The following is a 23,948-nucleotide window of genomic DNA, read 5'->3' as shown; positions in this document are numbered from 1 at the left end:
TGTCAATCATGAATTATAGTACTTCAAGTCCTTTGATTGTAAAAGTAAATTTAATTTAAAAATATTATTAGAGATTTTGTGAGTTGCCATTCTAGGAAGTCATATTGCTCACTTATCAAATCATAAATCATAGTAGTTCACTCTCTCCATCTATTGTGGTCATCCTTGGCATAAGTTATAACTTCAAAGTAATTAAATAAGACAAATGTTTTCCAAAAGGATGACACGAGTTAAAGCTCTAAAATGATTTTAGTTTATCTAAAAAACTTCTCTTTAGGCTATACTAATTCACAATTTTACAATCTCAATCTCACATTATAAAATAAATTTCTCTCTCCTCAATCTACATAATTAACACATCCCAATCTTTTACTCCCATTAACAACACAATCACATCCTTTTTTTTATTAAAAACATACAAATTATAATTGGTTTTGATTAACTATATAAATATAATTACGTAATTACATTTTTTAAAAAATATATTATTTGATTGAAAACTTTAAATATATATATATGTATAAATCAAAAACATTTTATAAAATAGATAAAAATAAGTTACAATCGTAACATGAAATTCAAAATTACACATATTAATGATACAAAACTACATACTTATTCAATAATGGATAAAATTTTAATTTTATTTAAAATATACGATTTTTTAAACGAACTCCAGCTTGAACGAAATTTATACCCGGAATGTTCATAAAATAAAACTAAGTAAGACTATGTTTTTATATATTTTTTTAAATTAAATGTAATAAGTTATAAAACAAAAACCAATATATATATATATATAATTAATTGGTGAGAATAAAAAAGAAAAAAGAAAATAAAATTGCATCCACTCACATTATGACATGTGGTCATAAGTTGGCCAAATTTGATATTGCAATCTCGTTTGAGCCACCGAACCGATCGGTGAATTAAAGCCATTTTTTCTTTTTTCTTTTTTAAAGAAATTGGGGGTCTGCAATCTTGGATTGCTAATTAGAATAGCCCTATAACCAATTAAAAAATCATAACTTATTTATATCATGTTGAAACTTAACGGACTTAACCTTAACAAACTTAGAGGAGCCTTCGTGACCCATGTGACCATGTTATAACGTCCTAAATCATTTATTCTTTGTTACATGTCTAGAACAAGAATATTCACATGGCTTTAATTTACACACATGTTCTCTTGTTCATCAATCTAAGCAAACTTCCATGTCGAAAGAGAATGCAATGGAGTTCCTTTCCACCCGACTACCAAACACTTGCCATTCTTCTCAAGCGTGCAAGAACTCGCACATGGAAACCGTTGCAACACGAGGTTAGCTTGATACACACACGAATCACTAAACCCAATCTCTACCATCCCAAACCTCGCAAAAAATAGCCTCCATGTATTTAGATACACACTCCTATTAATCCGCTCGTCTCCCTCATTTACCACAATGTTTTGCATCCCGTCAGCAAAATGGACACCTTCCATTATGGCTCTATGAACATCATCTCGGCTCATACACGCTTCCAGGCAATCGAAAAAGGCGCCATAATAGAATAATGTCTCAGTAAACCGGTCCACAAACGAGCTTGAATTATGGTTGGCTTCAACCTCACCAACAACAATCACCAAAGGGTTGATCATTCGAATTGCTCTCATTAAGTTCTCCAAACCTTTAGGCCTCGAGATCATCGTTCTTAGTATTATTTGACAATAAACCGCCACGGCTTCACCATCTTGAACCTCAAATTGTTCTTCTTTAACCTCTGTGATGTCAGGTAACACGAGTATATTAAACACAAAGGGCAAACTTAAAGTTTTTGCGAAACTCTCTAATCTTTTTCCAGTTTTCTCTACTTTTTGGGCATCCAAAGGTGTTGCGACGGCGGTTAGTTTTAGAAGCTTGATTAATGGTGTTCGTGTGACCAATGCTTGCATCATAGCCGTCCATTGTACACCGCTTCGAATGTGGATGTCTATCACGTGGACCTTGCTTGATATCCCTATTTGATCAATGATAGCTTGTATGCCACACAATTGCAAAACTTGATTGAATGGAATTGCTTGGTAACATTCCAAGAATGTTGGATTAGTTCCCATTCCCATAGGATTTTCGTTCTTTAGACCCTCCTTCAAGTGTAGGCCAATTTATATAAGATAATTAGTTATTAGTTTGACCTCATAAGTCAAGAATCATTGAAAATAATAGTATTGAACTGTAAATTTTGTTAACTAATGTGATGAATTAGATTTTAATAATCGAAACTATTACTCCCGTCGTCACATTCAAAAGTGTCCGTATTTTTTTTATTTGTCTGATTACAAATGTCACTTCAACATTTATTAGCCAATTTGTCAAATTTACTCTTAAACACACACAACTAACATTAATAAACAATATTGATGGACCCAATTTTCAAGGACATTATTGTCATTTGGTAATTAAAATAAGTAATCATTCAATCTACCTTGAAATTTGTGTTTTTCAAACCATGACACTTTAATGGGACGGATGAAGTATTAAACTATTATTAATTGACCGATAATAATTTATACCGTCACGTAAAAATAACCTTTATATCTTTCACTTTCATTTTCTAGAACAATTTTACTGGCTCATGATAACTGAAAAATAATTATATAGTACAACATAAGCAGTTATTATGACCTCATATGTCAAGAGTCAAGAATCATTGAAAATAATACTCCCTCCGTCCCATTTAAATGTCCATTTTTCATATTTGGTTTTCCCAATTTAAATGTAATTTCTGTATATATAAATTCAATTTTCAATTGTGCCCTTACCATTAAATGTCATTTTTTAGCAGAGAAAAATGGTTTTTAGCTATAATAACTTAAAGTACATTATTGTTATTTTATAGCTCATAAAATAAAATGATCAAACATTTTTTAATTTGTGTGTTTTGGATCCTATGACATTTAAAATGAGACGGAGGGAGTAGTATTAAATAGTGAATTTTGTTGAATAATTTAGTGAATTAGATTTTAATAATCCAAATTATTAATTATTGACCATTAATAATTCATACCGTCACCTAAGAATAATGTTTGTATCTTCCAATTTCATTGTCGAGAACAATCTTACTGGCTCACTCTAACTTAAAAATAATTATGTGTGACCATTGAACAATTGACTTATTTTTATCTCGATCAAACTATTAAAATTGTTTAGAAACGAAACAAATGAAATTTAGTAGGACATCAGTCCGTTAATCAAAGTAAAAGTTAGGACTATCAATTATCGTATTGTAAATATACACTTAAGTTATAGTTTTGATTATTAAAATTCAGTATTCGAAAACTCACTAGTTTTTCTAGTTTTGTAGGAACAGGTATTCCAGTTTCTTTTCCAATTCTTTTTTTCAAAGCTTCACAAAAATAATAAACTAGCCGTTCCACCGGAGTGCCACCGTCTGATGCCACCCAACCACACCGTGCAAGAAACTTGCTACCAATATCAAACTGTTTCCGACCAACTTTTTCCGCAGCGATCAAAAGCCAGAAAACAAGCTCCACCTCTCTCATTTCATCTATGGACAACCTAGTAAACGCGGACGACCCATACGGGTGCATGAACATAGTGTACCCATCGACTCTCTCGGTCGAAAACAATATAAACATTTCGGCCGCCAACTTAATAACTTCCTCGGTCGATAGTTTTTCACCACTATTGAAAATGGAGGGAGGGTTTGGCTCGGAATATGCTGACATGGAATTGGAATTGGAATTTGAATTTGAATTTGAGTTCGAGTTTGATGATTCATCGAATTTGGGTATCGAAAACGGAGGGAGTGCTTCATCTAGAGTCATTCTCGGGGGTGGAAACTGGTGGTGATCATCGTCATATTGGCTTACAAAGAAGTTTGGGTGCATGTTTAATATGAGTAAAGAAATAAGATTGCCGAAAGGAGTACATAAAGTGAAGGTGGCTTTTATTCCTATGTAATGCGGCCGGCTTTAGTTGTTTGTATACTAGGAAATGCTTTAAAATTGTTTTTAAGAAAAAGAAGAAAAACAGGAGTAAATGCGGTTTTTTTCCTTCTGGATTATGGTTTGTTTAACTATGTTGTTTCAGTTAAATAGTTTAAAATTAGTTTTTTTCCGTCCCTATGACTTCACTTACGTTGCAATGGAAATGAGATCACATAGACCGGAAAGGTTAATTTAAACTATTGGAGTAAAGAAGCAAAGATGAGCAGACTTCATTGACGTAAACCACAATCTACTCTTAAAAAAATTTATAAAAGCTACTATTTTCACTATATATGTATGAATAAAATGGAAATCAATTTAAAGAATTTTATGATTAAAATTTCATACATATGAAAACATTGAGTTAGGTTATTGTTAGTGAACTAGTAAGACTATCGGTTCATTTTCCAGTTTAGTTGCAAAAATATTCTTTTCAACAGCTACATGACGTCATCTTATTGGTTAACAGAATTTTGATAAAGACCCATGAAAATAATTCTTTTTTTTCGTAATTTTATCCATGAATATATATCCTTATAAACATTATTAGAATCAATTGATTTGTTATATATAGCCACGTTATAAAACATGGATCTTTTAAGTTTTAACGTTCAAGTTCCAAAATTTGGTGTGGATACCATAAATAAAAACATAAACTTGTTAACATCGAATTAAACGGAACAAATCCCAAAAGTTACAAGTTACACCACCGTCACGCCACCAATATCATGTCACCACCCAAAACACGACCATGCAAACAATAAACAAGACACAAAATGACACCACCATACATAACCAAAAACATATACTCCATAAAGAACTTTGATCTAGCAATGATAAGTAGCTTGTGGTAGGTTGCATTTTGCGGGTAGCTCCATGGCATGCTTCGGGTCGATGTTATAGAAACCCAATAAGCTTGAGCCCTTTAACTCGCAAAAGCAAGTCATGTTAGCGTTAGTTAACGCTGTACAGCAATCCGGTGTTGGTGCTGGAAGCTGCTTCACATTTTTTGCCACCGCTGGCTGGCAGGTCTTTAGACCATCTGTGGGCACACCACATATGTCAAAACCATTTGTGGCAATGGGTCCAGTCAGAAGGGTTGCAACTAGAACCATGGCTACAATGGCTAACTTTGTGTAGGACTCCATAAGGTTTCTTTGAAGAGATTATGATTATGACTTGTACGTAATCTTTGTGTATTGGTTGTATATGTTGTTTGGTGTAACCATGGTTGGTTTAAATAGAGAAACAAATGCACTAGTTGCATGCATTTTTTTGGATATGTGGTGGGAAGACACTCTGGTCCTACATTTTTATATTACACATTATTTATTATTTTTATCTAAGAACCGTGTACGGATTATATATTTATAACTGAAAATAGAGATTTCGCATTTGAGGATGTGCCTACTCGTGATTCCTACAATTTGTAGTTAAATGAATCAAACTCTTTTTTTTAAAGAAAAATAACTATTTAATCAAATATAGCTATTATGACCATTAACTAACTAATTGCATTGCAAACAACAGAAAAATTTATCTTTACCCCTTATATGAGCTCAAACTAAACTAAAACTTATATGAGCTAGAATGGATAACTTTTATTTACCAAGCTAAGCTTGTGAATTTAAACTAAGTTTATTAGACTGTTAGTATATAAACACTATCATAAGTACACCGACAGATGGAGCATACAAAGAAGGCTATGCTGAGATACCCTTCAACTATTTTTAACAATGTATAAAGTTTTTTTCATAAGTACACCAGCAGATGGAGCATACAAATAAGGATATCCTGAGATATCCCTCAACTATTTTAACGATCTGGTAACAAAATTTTCTTTTTCTTCATTCCATGTATCGGAGAGTTCTGAACAAATATTAGGACATCTCTAGGTCCAATTTTTTTTTTGGGATACTTTAAAAAAAAAATTCTTGCCACCGCATAAGTACATATCATATAGTTATATGTATAAATAAAAAATAATAATCAAACTGAGTTTGAAAAATTACCCATAAGTCAAGTTCAAGTTCTAATATACAATTGCTTGAAACAAGTCAGGATCAAGATTTTTTTACATTGTGTACAACTTGAACATATATATGTTAAAATTTATAATTATATATGATGTGTGCCCAACGCCATGTTTAATTCACTGGTTTTCAAAAATGGGATAATACAATGCATTTGGTATAAAACTATAAACTACACCAACTTAATTATGCATATGTCAATTGATTTAGAGGTAAGCCCGTAACTTTTTTTTTTATGAGAGATCATGAGTTTGAATCTCGCCTGAAACAATTTGTTTTGCGTTAAGGTGTGATTTTTTCAGAGCCGTGGGTATCCGGGCATTTGCTATTAGAAGAAATCAAAAAATATGAATACAAAATTATATAAAATATAACTAAAGATGTGTTTTTGGAAAGTAGGGTATAATAAGCATATATATTATAGTAGAAGGTAATTGGGTGATCTCGTGAGCCTTTAGGATATGTAAGCTGTGATACATTCTTGGCCTTATTCATCACGAGTTTGCTTAGGATCATTATATATACTCATCTTTAATTTTATATTTCACTAAAACAAATCTCAGAATATTTTTATGTTACTTTTTAATATAACAAACAAATAGTAAAAAAGTTGTTTCGAATATAATAAGAGTTTTATAAGTTCTCGTGACATGATAGTACGTACGTAAAACGAGGACATGGTTTTGGTCGTAGTTTTTTACTCTTGTCTCATTTACAAGTTGCAAAAACTAAATGTGTGGTCGGCACAGATCCGAAATTAGTGGTTATTATTCAACTACATGATCTCGTAAATAATGTCACATTCATCATATCTGTATCATAGTATAAAATGAAACAACATAACTTGAGATTTTTTATAGTGATTATTAGTGATGAAGTTAACACATTTACAAAAAGTTAAGGTTTGCCACACGTACTAACCAACTAATTCATATAGGGTTCGATTAATAAAGCAATATAAATTTACAAGTATCGTACGCCCACTTCCTTAACAAGTTTTTTGCTACACATTTTCTTGTGTCGGAGGACAAATCAAAATATCCTTTAGATGAGCGAGGTAACAATTAGTATATTACGATTTACGAAGTACATGACTATGCACAATGAAGTGAGGCTTTCGTTTCACCTTTATGACGACAAACTATGATGGCATGCGGGCATAAAATTCTTTTTTTTTTCTTGTCAAATTCTAAGCGTATATTTTTTTTATTGTATTCAACGATATAGTCATTTCCACCATATTCATATGTTTGTAGTTTTCCACAAGCATGTACCACATGCGATGATAAAGTTGTAATTGAACTGTGTTGTATCGTGTTCTTGAGTGTGCCACATGCGAAGGTAAAGTTGTATTGCAACTCCTTGCGACCTCAATGTGGTTTACAAGCTTTTGCATGTCTTTATAACATGTATAGTCAGTACAAGCTTGGATTGGCAATAGTTTGTCTCATAGTAACTAATCGTTTAAACTCTCTAAAATATCTTGTCTTATATGGTTTGAGTACTTTCTTCGTTGTGATGCTCCCATTAAAAGAACTTAGACTTTTCAAGATCACGATCTTGATCCTCTTCATAAAGTTGCTCAAACATGACGAAGACAAAATTGATGATAAGCTTTAGGCTCCTTCCACTATGTTTATTTTATATATAACGGTAATAACATAATGATTATTGTTTCTCACTTTTCTATTCCAAAATTTAAAATATACATATATGAACAAATTAATTTGATTATTCGTTTTATGTATACAAGAGCAATTCCAATAGAGGTATTCATCGTATGCTTGTGGCCTATGTGGCGTCCAAGCGGATAGAGAGCTACTCTCATCCAAAATTTCGCATGAGCGAAAATGCCCTAATAACTAAAGGAAGGAAACACACTGAAAGGAGAAAAAGATGAGAAAAGTGAAAAGGATGACAAGTTACAATGGTAATAGATACAAAGTTAAAACATATATAAGCAAACTAGTTTGATATTTTTTTCATGTATAAATTATATAACATATGCATGTATAATAAAAATACAAAGTTTTAAAATTATAATCGATTGATCAAAGCATAAAACTGTTTAAGCTTTTGTTCTTTTATGTTCTCCATAATTTAGTGTTCCATAAACAATTCTTTTACCCATTCTTTTCCAAGCCCAAAAAGACTAAATTTTCAAAAATCATGTAATAATAATGATTGTGTAAACATCATTCTCACTCTGCTACATTCACTAACCAATATATACAGAGATGGTATTCATCATGAAAAAGATGCCCATATTATTATCAACTCAGATACCGGTCAAACAAACTGTCGACTTAATACATTAAAAAAAGGTTCTACAAGGCGAAAACAGGCGACGGGCGAATATTAAAATAGGTAGCCGACGCTAGATAACCACACACCAGCGTTATGTATGCTTTAAACCATAACGATGAGAAAAGGGTCCACAACATACACACTGAAGTCAACATAACCACCCAGACCGCGTTAACCAGACAAGGTATTATAGGAAGATCTCCTTCTGTTCCTTGATGAGGAAAACAACCACTTGAGTTAAAATCTGAAAGTAATTTATCCTTTTCGGTAAATGCGTCGATTAACCACGAACCGATCAATTCTTCAGAAGATGGGATATCGGTCACAACAACTCGCCAAACATGAATATGAACTTCGGATAGGGCCACCCCACATGCATTATCTAAGAAAGTCGGGCAACGGTATTTGTACCCTATCGTTATATCATAAACTGCAATAGATCACAAAATTAATAAATAATTGTTAAAAAAGACTCAAAATTTCAACTTGCTGACAAGGATAACCTGCATCCAAACACCCTCTTAGTTCCTCCAAGCATGCAGTAAAACCTTTTGGAAGTAGGACATTATGTAAAATAGGTAGCCCGTGTTCAGAAGCAAACTTTTGGCTACGAACGCACTTTTGTTCACTGCATCGCGATAAAAATATAAAAAAGATATTAGATACGCAGAAAAAATACAAACTTTGTTCATATACTTCATTTATGTATAAATGGGTCGATTCAGTTTATGTTTTTTTTTTCTCTAATGGGTCAAACGAGTCAAGAGTTGCCTAAAGGGTAATTTAGGCATAACCCACACAAATAATAGCATTAAGAAAATCATTATGATTGAATTGATAATATAACTTTCGTAATCATGCTTGAAACACTATATATTTATAGTAAATATTACGATCGGGACAAAAAGTGCTTCGATCAACCCAAAGTCGTACCAAATGACCCATTTTGACCCGTGACCCAACCCAGCAACCCGCTTATAGGCTTGTAAACGAACATAAACAGAGCATGTGTGTGTTCGTTTGTTTAACTTTAACCAAACAAACAATCGAGCATGAACAATTAAAGAAATGTTCATTAAGAAAATGAACATGTTCGTTTTCGTAAATGTTCATTCGTTAACAGAATAAACGAACGATACGTGAATGTAAATGAACAAACATAACTGAACATAGATGAACAAAACATCACTAAGCTAATTAAAAGCAAATGTAAACAACAATGTGTTGGGCCCAAAAAGTTATTAAAACTAGTAACCTAAATGAACATAACGAACTAACAAACGCAAAATAACGAACATAAATGAGCGCAAACGAGTGAATTTAAATGAACAAATGTAAATGAATGTTCGCGAACGTAAATGAACTTTATTCATGTTTGTTTGTTTATAAAAAAAACGAATATAAGCGAACACGTATAACAAGTAGGATAGAGTATAACATAAACATTACGTGAAGTCGGTGCCCTCGGGAAAAATAGCAAGCCAGAGAGGATCATGATGGTTCTTAAAAGTCGAAAGCATACGCCGCATGGGTGACTCATCAACTTCCCATTTCCTTTCAACTGAAATAAACTCCAAAATCTGAAAAGCCCAACCAAACACGGGCAGCTTCATTAAACTACTTTTAAGAACATATTTAATATACCCTAAACGCCCCTTACGAATACCAAGATCCCATAAGTACATCCAGTCAACCTCGGTTCTATGATTTGCAATTATCAGTACTCTCTCATCTGCGGGAACGGTTTCTCCAGAAAATATTACTTTTGTCTTGTTTATTTTTTTCAAATAAAAGAGGCCACAAAGCCAACCAACTGCCAAAGAAAAACGCAGTTGCTTTTCTGCTGTAACGTATACTAAAAAGCCTTACAATGACTGCTGTGATAAAACCGCAGTAGACTAATATCACGAATGCTGTTGAAAGCAATACTAGTAAACAGAACACGCCTCTTAACAATCTAAATGGAGTTAGAACACGGGTTTCTGGTTTGTTACTGTTAATTTCCATCTTTTCTTCACAATGACCAGAAAAGTATTTGATTCACCATACGGTATTGTAATCTGTTCCTGCCATAAAAAAGACTTGAAAATATCATTACATGCAAGTTGTGCAAGCATATCACATAGTTTCACGATCAAGTACGAGTGGTTAAATAGAAAATATAAACCACTAAACATGCGGACTGTTTTCTAACAGATTTGAGGCTTTGGAAGTGTTTTTTTTCCATTACAGGGCCTTAAGTTAGCACCTTCATGAGCTGTTAGCAGCATAATGCATGCAAACTTCATGAATAAAATGTCACCGTATCGCTTTTTTCCAACTAACCATATTTTTCTTTTTAAGGAAATAATAGAACATGCATGATGAAAATGAACATAAAAAATTGCCAACAAGTACAAATTTTAGAGAACACTTTTGCATAAAGAACACCTTCAAATTTCAAAACCTTTTAACAACTGCTAGCATGTTAGTCGGTAAACGTTAGCAGAGTTTCATCAAGATTCAGTGTAATTGTCGTTAAATAGAACCGACTCTTAACTAGATACTAATTTAGTAGTTGTAAATTGTAATGTAGTAGTATATAGCTTTGATTTGTTTTATTTTTACCTTATGTTCTGTGTACTTGACAGTTTTATTGCTTAAATAACTAAATTAGTGGCTATTACCTTTCGCGGTTTAAATTTAATCTATGATATTAGAGTACTAAACAACCATACTTTGTACCTATAACTGCTCAATTCTCATTGTGTAGTGCATTAGTACTGATTCTAACCAGTACTTACTGATACTCTTACTCTCATTGAGGAATTTCATCAAACACTTGGTGTTCACCACAAAAACAAAGGTACATTGTCAAATTTGCAAACCAAAATATGCTTAATTATAAAACTAACATGGACTCATCTATAGATTCCATATATTAATCAAAATCAATTAGCAAATCTCTCTGACAACACAAATAAATAAATAAATAATATATAAAAAATTCCACACGCATGCAGCTTCAATACAGGCTGGATTAACTAAATAGATAAATAAATGTAGTACCTTAAGCAAGAAAAAGTGATAAAAATCAAAACTTTAAATGATTGTAATAGAAATGCAGAAATGATGATCAATCTAAAGAAAGATAATGCGGATCGGTAACGTTATATAGAAAAGAAAGATGATGGTGTTGATGATTACCTTATAATAATGTGATGATCGATGGTGGGTAATTATATTTAGGGTTCAAAATGGTAACGGCTACAGTGATTCTTACCCAAAGGCAAAATCTTCAAGGTTCAACAAAGAGATAGAAATGATGTTACTGGATTCTCTACATAATATTATTATTATCATTGTGGAAAATGATACCAATTTCTTTCTTTGTTTTTTTAAATATTTTGATAACAGGTTCTAGAAAATTTACCAAATGTCTAGTAGCAACTAGTACTTTTAGTAGCGGGTACGTGATAGTAAGTCAGTCGATATTGGTTCGATTTTTTATGGTAAAGGTTTTCGGACAACGGTTTTATTGTTAAAGTTGAAGGGTAAAAAAAATATGTATGTGAAACTTTTATGGTAAAAGTTTAATGAACTAAAGTTTGTAAATAAAGTTGAGGGACAGAAAAGTATACATGTGAAATGTTTGCGGCATATGATAAACTATAGTTTGTAAATAAAGTTCAGGGTCAAAAAGTATATTTGCGGAAAATTTGTGATAAAAGTGTAAGAAATAAAACTTTACAAGTGTTTTTTAATGTGTATACATAATGTTGTTATTAAGACGAAGTTAGACCTCAAATAGTGAGAAGTCCTATAATAGACGAAGAAAATTAGTTGTAATTAATTGTTGTAAGAAATAGTAAGAAAATTTGGAAACTACTATTTAGAAAGGTCTTTATTTTTCATTTCTTCCCTTTTCATGAATTATATTTCAATTAACATCTTAGTATACACTCTTATTGGTGTGTAAAACGTATAAGTATAAAGTAAGTCTAACGTATTGATAGTTACCTTGGAGCATGTCCAATGGATAGCCCACACCAAGGTGATAGAGAAGGTGACTAAATGAAGGAGAGAGGTGAATAAGTTCTAAATGAGTTTGGGAAAATAAAAATCATGAAATAGAGAGGGAGTTTCTGTCAGAGGGAGAAGAGAGAAGGGGTATTAGTTTATGAGAGTTTTGTTCTTGCGGGGGTGTTTGTTAGAAAAGTCTTATGTGAAGATACTTAGCCTTCAAGAAAAATGAATAGGCACTTAGGATTACGGGACAAAAGACTCGGATAGTACCAGAGATGTCACACTACAATTTTTTTGAAATGCAACTTTATAGAAAACACAAACCCGGTTAGCCAAAAGCTAACCTGGGACAAAACAAAAACGTTTACATGTTAAGGAGAGGATTTTTAATCCACTTAGTCCAACCAACAAAAAAAACTAACATTACGACTTGAACACCACAAATACAACAATGAAATAATGGAATCATATAAGTTCTCTTTTCCGACTTCCCGTTAGACACATACAATTGACATTACTACACTAGAGTCATCTAAAGTTAATAAATAAGAAATCACCAAACACAGATGAAGACAATGAAATATATGATCAATGTTTGTATTCATCATAAGTAGACGATTTATGTGTGAAATGGCTTTAACAAGGCCAAATATAGGTTTTTAGTTGGTACGTTTATGCCACAAACATAGATTGAGATAAGAGACGAAACTCTAACTCTGGAGATGAAGAATTAGAGTGAGAAACAATAATTGTGATAAGAGCGTCTACCAAGAACCTTCTCCTATCTTTTTTTTTTTCTGAACGGCTACATCCGCACACCCATATACTCTTACTCCTAAACTACTCCAAGAAAATCTACTTCCGCGACAGGTTTTGAACCGTTGTTCTCACTCCCAAAGACAATAGCCTTTATCACCTAGCCAAGTCTGAACGCACGTACCCCTTTGTGTATATATGCAAAGCAGGGTGACCCATCACTCCCAAAGACAAAATAATCATCTTAGGCCCATCAGTTCCTAGAAGCTGCTCCAGCCCACTTTAGCTTCCTAATCAGCATCAGCTACTCGAGCGCATCTGTAGCAAGCCCATCAGCTCATAACTCGTTTTTATGCACAAAGAAAGAAAGACACATTAGATACATAATACAACAAATAAAGAAAGTTTGACAATGAATTGTAAACAGAATGTCACCTTTCAAGAATGATCGAGGGTACCAACACCAAATCGTAAACATCAATCGGTAAACCTTAAAAAAAATTACATATTTTTTCTTGTTTAAAAGAATAAGCTAACGTGGCAACGCCACATCACGCCACATGGTCCAATCAAAGTTTTCACCACACTAATCATGTCTTTTGTAATATAACGTATATTCTGCTGGCATCCCTACTTAGTTAAGAATATGTCTAATTACATTTCCTTCGGACCATTTTGGTTATTTATGATCATTCTGGATTCAAGTATTCAGCATGCGCTTCTGCCTTTTCCATTAAGTAAATATATTGATATGTTGTATATGATTCTGGACGTGTATAAACAATATTTCCGTTATTTAATGATATATATAAAAGCATGGCCGATCCTGAGATTTCGGGTGCTCTATATAAAGAGATTTATCGAAGCGACGTTAAGTGTTATAATAATTAACAAAACAAAATTAGTGTAGTAGCAATGGGCCCTTTCGGGTGCTCTATTACGGTTTTTACCTCAAAACTTTAATTTACATGCATTTGTTGTAATATAACATAATAAGTTCAACATCGTCTATAGAGTTTTTGGTTTATCTCGCTAAATATTGATACATAAAAAAATGTTAGTTGTAAGTAATAAAATAATCATTTTAACCACGACGAAATATGGACCTACAATTTTACAGCACCAATAACTCTTAGGTTAATGACGTGAACAAGAAAAAACAACAAAACAAAAAAGGTGTATGAGAATCAATGTTCAAAAATAATTAGAGAAGTAGCAAAGCAAAGTAGTAGCTGCATTGTATTTTCTAACAGTAATGAGAATCAATGTAGATGCAATTCAAAAATAATTAGAGAAGTAGCATTGAAGAAATGATGCGATTGAAACGAATGTGAGAAGGATAATCGGTGGATTGCCGATTAAGAAACCGACACAGACTTTTGTAATAGAGTTAAGTGTCATTTTAATACCCGTGGTTTGGCCAACTACGCAACTTTAGTACCTATTCTTTATTTTGTGCAAATGGCTACCTCATTTTCAAAAAACTTGCATTTTTAGTACTTTTTTTAACCCCGTCTATTTTTTCGTTAAGTCAGGGATAATTTGGTAACTTCGTTATTTTCTTTGTTTTTATCTTTTTCTTTTAAACGCTTATATCTTGTAAACTTTAAATCCCCAAATTATAACATCAAAATCCAAATCATAAATCCTCAAACCCTTTCTCCATATCATCATAGGGTTTGAATTTTTAAGATATTTAGGGATTTAAGATTTGGATTTTGATGTTATGATTTGGGGATTTAGGGTTTACAAGATACAAGAGTTTAAAGGAAAAGAAAAAAACAAAGAAAATAACAATATTACCGAATTATCCCTGACTTAACGAAAAAAATAGACGGGGTTAGAAATAAGTACTAAAAATGCAAGTTTTTTTAAACTAAGGTATCTACTTGCACAAAATAAAGAATAGATACTAAAGTTGCGTAGTTAGTCAAACCACATGTACTAAAATGACACTTAACTCTTTGTAATAAATATTTTAATTAATACGGTTATAATTGTCAAAAACAAGAAAATCAATTAAAAAGGGTTTATGATATTTTAAGTTTGGAGTGTGTGTGTGTGTATATATATATATATATATATATATATATATAGAGAGAGAGAGAGAGAGAGAGTAAGGATTGTAAATTGAAAATTTTAAGAATCATTTTTGACCAATAAGAAAACCTCTAATAAAATGTTTAAACAAATTATAAAAAAAACAAATATTTTTAAAACGTATAAACACCAAAATTCTTATATTTCATTCCAGTTTCATAAAAAAATAAAAAAAAACTTCATATTATACACATGTGTATAATTTCATTTAATCTCTAGTTAAATAATGTACACACATGTAAATTATCATTTACCTTAAAATTATACATATGTGTATAAAAACATATGTATGTACATATTATATATATATATATATGTATAATTTAGCTAAACCGAGACATTTTTTTATGAAACCAAGATAATAAATAAGAATTTTAGTTTTTTATTTTTGCGTTTTTTTTTGTTTTATAATTTTTTTATTTTTGGGTTTTTTTTGTCCAAAATGGTTCTCAAAGTTTTCAATTTCAAAATAATTCTCGCATAATCCCAAATATATATATATATATATATATATATATGATACTTCATAAGATTACAAAGGTATATACAAAATTCTTCCTATTTAAGTGTTACAATTTTAATTTAATTTTATAAGATGAAAAATCTTAAGCCTTGAGGGTCTACCAAGGTAAAGCTAAGAGTAATAAGGCTTGGTTGAGCCCCAAGTGATTCAATCAAAACCCGACACATAGGCGATGACATGACCCTGAACCAAGCCCCCTCGTCTGCGCCCCTGGTTACATGAAGGGTGTAGTGGTGTTCGCAAGCCCCAAGTGATCCAACAGCTATTTGTTTAAACTTTAACTAGCCAACGGCTAGTTGATCGTCCCGCGGTCCCGGCCACCCCCCTTGTTCGCGCCCCTGATCACATGAAGGGTGTAGTGGTGTTCGCGAGCCACCTGGACCACGCCCAGCCGTTCACCCCCCACTACCCTCAACCTAATAGGTTTTAAAGGAGCAGGGGAATGCTAGTGAGTAATGAGCCTATTGTGTTATAGTTCCAAAGTTCAAACTTCAAACTAACAAGCCCTTTTACACGTTATATGTTTATATTTGTAAAAGAAAATTAAAATTTTTATGCCCCATGACCATGGGAGAAGCTTCATTGAGGCCCGGGGTGGCCCTGACCCCCACTGTTTTTTACGCAGTATTGTAAATTTACCTGTTTTTGGCCGAAAATTTTTATACATAGTGTAAGTTTAGCCTTTTTCGGCCGAAAATTTGAGCCCGCCCCCCCCCCCCCCCTCTTTTGTGAAATTTTGTATACATTTTGAGTTCGGCCCCCGGTGCCTCAGACCAAGCTTCGCCACTGCCCATGACAGAGGGCCCTATGCAGTCGCACACTCCCCAACTTGTCCCGAGCCAGCCCGGTTATAAGGTTGCAACTTGCAAGCCTAAAAAGTCACTTTGTACAACTTATAACTCGTTTGACTTGTTTGAACAACTTAAAACTTGTTTCATTAATGGTACTTAAGCATTAAAGAAACATAAAATTTCTAAAAACTGAAATGGGAAAAGGTGGAAGTTATATTTGATTAATCAAGTTGTTACCCTCGCTTTACCTCATGACTAGGGATGGTAAAAACAATAACATGAATCCGACGGGTATGTGCCACAGTTTTTGATATGACATGAGACTTGAATAATCAATACAGGTCTCGTACGCATCCACACTCTTCACCAAACACCTCACAACCTCATTGATGATTTGATTGATTTCCCCTTGCCATTCTCCATAGTTGAGAAGTCCGAATGGCAAGTTTCTATGTTATATCTCCATTGTTGAAGCCTTAGAAGTCTAGAATGATACCACCTTACTCTACAACGACGCAAATGAAATACATAATCTATAAATTTTGTTAAATTGAGACCCTGATTCCTCCTTTTCAAATGGATTTCTTTACAACAAACCATGTCTTGTACTCTTGTTACAATTAAGTGCATGAAGATGTTACATAATTTCTTTTGGAAAGTTAAAATATATTAATAGGAACATATATGACATTTTACATTATATAGTAGCAAAATGGAGTTTATCACAAAAAAGACAAGTTTTAAAATCCAAGATAATTCTTATAAAGTCCATTAATACACTTTCATGTAATTTCCGTTTCACAAATACTTTAAAATTTAAATATCAAGTGAAGGCACTTCTCAACTTTGGCGTGAAACAAAGTGATTCTAGATTCCAAAGTGACATACGCTTTATAATTTTGTTTGTTGATATTAATTAGTATATTTTTAAATGTCACAGTATACCATATTTAACAAAAGTTATAGCTTAATACTCCATCTATCAATTAACCATAGCAATTAGCAACACATATTCTAGATGAAGCATGTGATAATTAAAAATTATAATATATATGACCATATACATTTAAAAAATGCATTCATTGATCTTCTAGCAAGCCGAATTCTCGATTGATAGGGGCATTCAACTCATCGTTTCATAAAAATAAGTTTCTTTTATGATCCCGGTTGAACATTGTTGTTTCGTCACTATATGCCGTCTTTACCCGTCAACGTGCGGATAAGCTCTGGGTATTCGGCGCCCTAGATGAAAGCGGCGCGAACAAGATCTTCGCTTATGGTGCCCAGACTCAGCTTTTTCGAGTTGAAGCGAGTGATGAAGTCTAGTAAAGATTCATCCTCTTCTCTAACGCAGTTGAGGATCGTCCACTACTCTTCAGTATATTTCCTCTGTTGGCTGAAGTGCTGGCTGAACTTGTGTTGGAAGTCCGCCCAATCATAGATGTGGTGGACCGGTAAACGATCAAACCACGCCCTGGCCGCTCCAACCAGCGTCATCTGGAACATATAACACCACGTAGGTTCCGTCCAGTTGCTGACGGTTGCCCCCGCTATGAATCTGTTCAAGTGATCATCTGGGTCGGATATACCATCATAAGTGCCTATGTTGGACATCTGTTTGGCACTCTTCGAAGCGATTGCTTCCGCAATGTCCCTTGCAAACTTGGACGTTTCCGCATTTGCAACAGTTGGTCTAAAGGTTTTGGAGAAGTCACGTGGGTTTCCCCCCGCGTTCCTTGGTTTGAAGGTTTCTCCAAAATTCCTTCTTGGTTGGAAGTCCGTTTCCTTGCGCTTCCCTTTCGCCCTATGACGAGGGTTTGCGTCACTGTCGGACTCCTCCCAATCATCATCCAAGTACTCGCACTCATTGCTCATGTTGAGCTGTTGTCGAGTGTTTCCGAACTCGTCAGCCTGTTGGAGTGAACGTAAGCGTTCATCCAACTCAGCTTGGAATTCCTTCTGACGTGCTTCCGCCCACGCTTTAACTTGATCAAGTGTTTGGCGGGGGAGCCTCGTCTGTTGTCTCTCCAACTGGGTATCGGTGAATCCCAGTGAAGGATTGTTTACTGCACTTGCCCCGGCTTGGGTAACCGGGGTAGTGTTCTTAAAAAGTGTGTACTCGCCGGTGTTCCCCCCAGTAGCTAGGGTTGTGGTTACCGGGGTTTCTTGGTCACTCGCTGGCCTTGGCATTGGAGTAACCTTAACCATCTTTCCAGAGGTTTTGAAAAAACTGAAAAAGAATTAGTTCTAGCTTTTATGCACGGATGGCGCCAATGAAGAAACACTAATCGACCCCGGGCAGATTACGGATAATCTGGGGGTTAAGTAGATGTTTCCCATGAGGGTTAAGTCCGGCAAAGATGGTTATTCTTCTGATGACCTGCAAAACAGACACCGTGAGCTCGTCACTGAGAAGGGGGGGTACCTCCTTGTGACCACCCTCCGGCGTGAGAATCAGACTAGATTGCTCTGAATATAAGTGTATATTAAGAGAAATAGCTAGAGCAGATATATGATGGTATAAGATAAGATATGATACCGTTCCAAGGTGTTGGAGTATTTATAGCCGAAGGTAGGTTTCCAAGCAGGTACAGCCAGCTGTATAATATTCCTTTTCTACCAACTGTGGGCTACGCACGTGCCATGCTGGTGGTTGGTGGGTAGGCAGCGGCTGATAGTGACATGGCCGGCTGTGTACTATTCCTTTTCCACCAACTGTAGGCTATGTACGTGCCACGACAAGGGTTGGTGAGTAGGCAGCGGCTGAGAGTGACATTAAGTACTAGAGCGTGCTCCTCGTCGTACTGTTGTCAGTGAGCTGTCGCTGCTTTGGTCAGATCTTGTCTATTTTGTCCATACCTTGGCAGGTATAGTACAAAAGATCCTCCAGAAGCGTACGGACTGGCTCATTTGGGCGAGAGTATTCCCGGCTTGCTCATTCCTTCTTCAGGTGACATTACTGAATTATTGAGAGTTAGTGCCTTGTGCGTGTAGCCTTGCTATTAGTGCGGGTAGCCTCCGCTGATGGCTTGTATCCGCAGCTGCGGGAACAGGCGGGGTACTTCACCATTGGGAGGCTTTTCCTGCGGGAACAGCTGGCGTATGCGCGTAAGGTCTTCATCTCTCTGAGCTTGGTGGGTCCTGCGGAACCAGTTGGTCTTTGCGCAGACGTCCCTCTTCAAGGTGAGTCTTGCGGGTCCAACTGGGCTCTGCTGGGACCTACCTCTTCAGGGATTGAATGATTAGTGATTTTAGATCAAACCCATTTGGTGTATGGGATAAAGTTGAGATTTTGGTTTAATATTTTCAATAACAGTCTTCTGTTCTTGATGAACTCTATGATTGTTTTTATTTTTCTTGATGTTGTAATATTGGGATTATGTGGGGTTTATCACAAGTAATGATGGTTTATTAAAGTGGGTCCATCTCCAATACCTCTATTTCTTTTGAAGATGAAATCATTTGCTTCAAAACACAAGCGTTGCAACAGGTATTATTATTCGATCTCCACACGTGTTTTGTTGTGCATACTAAGTGTTTGATGATTTTCATCTGTTTGTCATTCAGTTATTTGTTTAATTATGATATGTTTGAAGATATTGACTATAGTCTCAAATGTTAAGTCGAATTGATTTCGGTTTTGTTTTCATGTTTGACAGTGATCCAAGAATCTATGAACATAAGAAAATGGTGAGGTTTCTTGATCTTTTATTATATTAGTCTCTGTAAATCTTGGTTTTAGCATTAACAAGTTAATGAAACAGGTTAAGAATTACATAGAGCCCGAAGGACGGTTTAAAAGCACCAAAGACTCGCTAAATGAAGAGGTATAAAGGTTTAAATGTTCACCAGAAGTCTTCTGCAATTCTGCATTCAGTGACTTCATTCATCAGTTTTCGTTATGTATGCAGATTCTACAACTTCAAAAGCAACTCGAAGATCAGTTCATCATACGCAGAGAATTGGAGAAAGCAACATTTGATAAACCTCTGATGCATAATCCCAATAATGAAGATTCACTCCCACAGGTAAAAAAACTCATCTTGACCATATGTTTATCAATAACATTTCCATTATTTTGAAACGTGTGTTCGTTTGATAAATCAGCGTGCTAAAGATTTGATCAAGGAGATATCAATGCTGGAATTTGAAGTTAAGCATTTGGAAAAGTATCTCCATTCGCTTTACCGTAAAGCTTTTGAAGATTATGTAAAACCAGTATCAAAGGAACCGATTGAAGATGCGACTGTTCATAGAAGTCACTCTTCACTATCATCAAGAAAAAATGTTCCAGAAAAATATCTTCTTGAAGCTCTTGATTCATACAACTCATTGCCATTAGCAATGCTAGAGGTACCTTAATGGAATTAAATATTCAATCTTTACAGCTTGTTAATAATAATAGTTAGTGTTTTTATCAGTGGTTATTACTTATTAGTATATGGCTCGTATCAGTCTTATTTATAAAGCTTTGAACCTTGAGTTTAACATTACAAACTTTGATTTTGTATCAGCGTGCGACGGATGATCTATCAAACATAAGTTTATCTGAGCATCGCGATATATGTATGTCTGCAAATCGGCTTTCTGAGGAGATGGTTAAATGCATTTGCACTATCTACTGTCAAATTGCTGATCCGCCTTTGTTGAATCACGCATTCTTTTCACCACTTGGTGATTCTTCACCACAACACGAGTTTGTTATGTGGAGCCCACAATGTGAAAGTGAAACAAAATGGGTTCGTGACGAGTTTGAACCGCTAAGGGAGTTTAGTGAACCTTGGTTAAGTGTGGTTGAGGTGCAAGGTATTTGCATAAATGATCATAGATCGAGTAATGTTGAACACAAAGAACGAAACTATAAGTGAGTATTAGACACCTTTTGAGTTTATGATCCTGAACCGTGTCGTTTTACATTCATAGTTATCATAAAAGCACAATCTTTTTGCAGGTCTTTAGTTTCTCAGTTAGAACAAGTTGACCCGAGAAAGTTGAAACCTGAGGAAAAGCTTGCATTTTGGATTAACGTTCATAACGCACTCATGATGCATTTAATATTCACACACTATTTTTGAAATTAAGTTCAAGTTATTAAAAATGTAGGAAACTTGAGTTATAGCTTATAACATATGTGTTATAGGCATTCTTGGTTTATGGAACTCCACGCGGTGCTATGAAGAGAATCACTTTAGCTCTTAAGGTAAACAGGCGAATCCAACATATAAACACACTCATATCATGACAAATAGTCTTCTAGTCCTTTGTAATGCAAAAGAAATAATCTTTATGTGTATTTCAGGCTTCTTATAACGTTGGTGGTCATAATATTAGCATTGGTGACATTCAAAGAACTATACTAGGATGTAGGTTGCCTCGTCCTGGACAAGTAAGCTTTCGAGGGTCAATTTCTTCTAATTTACATTTAATGTTGTCAATTAGGTTATGTTTTATCTCTAACAGGTCAAACAAATATATCAATGATAATAAAACACCTAAAGTTCATTTTTTTTTCAATAAATAAATTAGTTATAATGAAATATTATACTTTATGTAGCTATATTTTCATTCCAATCACATAACTAAAGTTGGTACAAAAAGTGTTTTTTTTTTGTTCAACCCAACTTGTTTGCATCATACACAAAATAATTGTTTTAACCTGCTACCTGCCCATTTTGACATCTCTAGATTATATGGTTTTCAATGAAGCTAACAAAAGTTTTATGCTTGTAGTGGCTTCAATCTTTGCTATTTCCAACGATTAAATGCAAGTCAAGAGATGAACGAAAAGATTATGCGATAGATCATGTGCAGCCTCTTTTGTATTTCGCCCTTTGTTGCGGAAGTCATTCTGATCCCATGGTACTCAAGATTGAATCTTGAAATCTTGATGTCTTTAGTGATCATTAGTATCTTGTTTTCTTAATTTTAACTTATTTTCAGGTGCGAGTATACACGCCAAAGAGCGTCTTCCAGGAGCTTGAAGTGGTGAAAGAAGAGTACATTCATATAAACATTAAAATACCAAAAGGGCAAAAGTTGTTTCTCCCAAAACTTGTGGAACTGTACATGAAAGATTCGAGTTTGTGCTTGAATGGGTTGATGGATATGATTGAACATTCTGTTCCTGAGCTTTATTTGAAGAGTTTCAAGTCGATTCAGACAAGGAAATCGTTGAAAAAGATTGACTGTGTCCCACATAACTTTGATTTTCGTTATCTGATTTCGTCAGAATTTGTTTAAGTGTTTGATGTTGCATGTTGGAATGCATCTCTAGATTGATTTATTTTGAGTTGTTTATGTTTTTCTTGCATGTGTAAATGTTAATAAGAGTTCAAAATATAAAATTTCATAATTAGTTTGTACATGAGAACATGTTTGCAATTTTCGTAGAACAAGTATAATTACCCAATCTTAATTTTGTACAAACAACTTTAAAGACTATTGATATAATGAATGAATTCAATCACACGATTGAAAAGCTCCTCTCTTCACTAATGCCATCACCCGTGTGTGGTTGACTATATAACCGAACCGACTTCATTTCTCTCTCATATTAGTGTATGATACCTCAAAATGCTGATGTGGAGGTGACGTCAACTCCCTACACTTGGTCTAATGGTCTTAGAGTATCCATAACAAGCTCATTTTCCTTGAGTTTGGATCTACATTGCAATATGAAATCTTTGGAGGACACAAATATCTTATTGTGGAGTAAATGTTTTGGTTTTGAAATTCTTGCGAAAAACTTGTGATGCGGACCCCTTTATATTTTAATTAATAAAAAACAATTTTAGACATTTTTGAATTTTAACAATCATTAATGAAACTCCATCAAAATCTATTTCAACTTCCAAGTTTTAGACGTAATCAATTTAAAAGAGACTAACTGTATTTTGATGGTTGCAGTTTAATTTGACGATAAGCGGTTTGGATCAATGGGAATATCAAGTTCTGTTCAAGGTGACAATTTGAATCAACCGGGGGGGGGGGGGGGGGGGTTTCTTTGGTTCCATATTCTTTTCTTGATGGTGATAATTTCATATATAGAATGAAGAAAAACAAAGACAACTAGAAAAAAGAAAGTGGTGCGGTGGGTGTTGTGTGATTAATAATATTAGGGGATTTTTTTGGGGTTAAAAAGCCAAATTTATTAAGTGGTTGACATGGTCATTTATTAGGTGATTAATATCATAATTAAATATATAATAACAGTATTTTATATGATTAAATATAAAGTAATATGTGATAACGTGTCAGTTTGTGGAGGTTTGCTATTGTGGTAAAAAGTGGGGTTTTTAAGAAAAATTTAAAAACAAATGTAACATTGATGTGGTGATTTATTAAAGGTTTTTTTGTTATAAATACTCTTAGATAAATAAACAAGTGCGTGGAAGTGGAATGTTAAATATAAATTATTATTATTATTATTATTATTATTATTATTA

At 34.0% G+C, this 23,948-nt stretch overlaps 3 protein-coding genes and 2 pseudogenes across 4 annotated transcripts; 2 read left to right on the top strand and 3 right to left on the bottom strand.

Annotated features, from left to right (window-relative positions):
• Window positions 1-1,139: 1,139 nt before the first annotated feature.
• Window positions 1,140-4,026, bottom strand: LOC143585129 (DELLA protein GAI1-like). The gene is made up of 2 exons (XM_077066989.1): window positions 3,323-4,026; window positions 1,140-2,125 (listed from the first exon to the last, which is right to left on the bottom strand). The coding sequence occupies exons 1-2, from the start codon at window positions 3,887-3,889 to the stop codon at window positions 1,202-1,204; spliced, it is 1,491 nt and encodes a 496-aa protein (XP_076923104.1). The 5' UTR covers window positions 3,890-4,026; the 3' UTR covers window positions 1,140-1,201.
• A 789-nt stretch (window positions 4,027-4,815) lies between these two features.
• LOC143584918 (putative lipid-transfer protein DIR1 pseudogene) lies at window positions 4,816-5,136 on the bottom strand (annotated as a pseudogene).
• A 2,929-nt stretch (window positions 5,137-8,065) lies between these two features.
• Window positions 8,066-11,578, bottom strand: LOC143585120 (putative 1-acyl-sn-glycerol-3-phosphate acyltransferase 5; annotated as a pseudogene). The gene is made up of 4 exons (XR_013144496.1): window positions 11,515-11,578; window positions 9,778-10,394; window positions 8,832-8,956; window positions 8,066-8,758 (listed from the first exon to the last, which is right to left on the bottom strand). The product of XR_013144496.1 is annotated as a putative 1-acyl-sn-glycerol-3-phosphate acyltransferase 5 (transcript).
• Window positions 11,579-19,847: 8,269 nt separating this feature from the next.
• On the top strand, window positions 19,848-21,672 carry LOC143585099 (uncharacterized). Its single transcript, XM_077066970.1, has 7 exons — window positions 19,848-19,993; window positions 20,163-20,193; window positions 20,268-20,330; window positions 20,415-20,531; window positions 20,611-20,856; window positions 21,018-21,367; window positions 21,455-21,672. The coding sequence occupies exons 1-7, from the start codon at window positions 19,956-19,958 to the stop codon at window positions 21,576-21,578; spliced, it is 969 nt and encodes a 322-aa protein (XP_076923085.1). The 5' UTR covers window positions 19,848-19,955; the 3' UTR covers window positions 21,579-21,672.
• On the top strand, window positions 21,650-22,749 carry LOC143585110 (uncharacterized). The gene is made up of 4 exons (XM_077066977.1): window positions 21,650-21,703; window positions 21,803-21,889; window positions 22,234-22,362; window positions 22,444-22,749. The coding sequence occupies exons 1-4, from the start codon at window positions 21,677-21,679 to the stop codon at window positions 22,741-22,743; spliced, it is 543 nt and encodes a 180-aa protein (XP_076923092.1). The 5' UTR covers window positions 21,650-21,676; the 3' UTR covers window positions 22,744-22,749.
• The last annotated feature ends 1,199 nt before the right edge of the window (window positions 22,750-23,948 follow it).

Source organism: Bidens hawaiensis, unplaced genomic scaffold, assembly GCF_021521415.1.
Source record: "Bidens hawaiensis isolate Kalapana, Puna unplaced genomic scaffold, B.hawaiensis_p1.1 tig00001575_1, whole genome shotgun sequence".
NCBI lineage: Eukaryota > Viridiplantae > Streptophyta > Magnoliopsida > Asterales > Asteraceae > Bidens > Bidens hawaiensis.
This window is presented reverse-complemented; position numbering and strand designations above follow the sequence as displayed.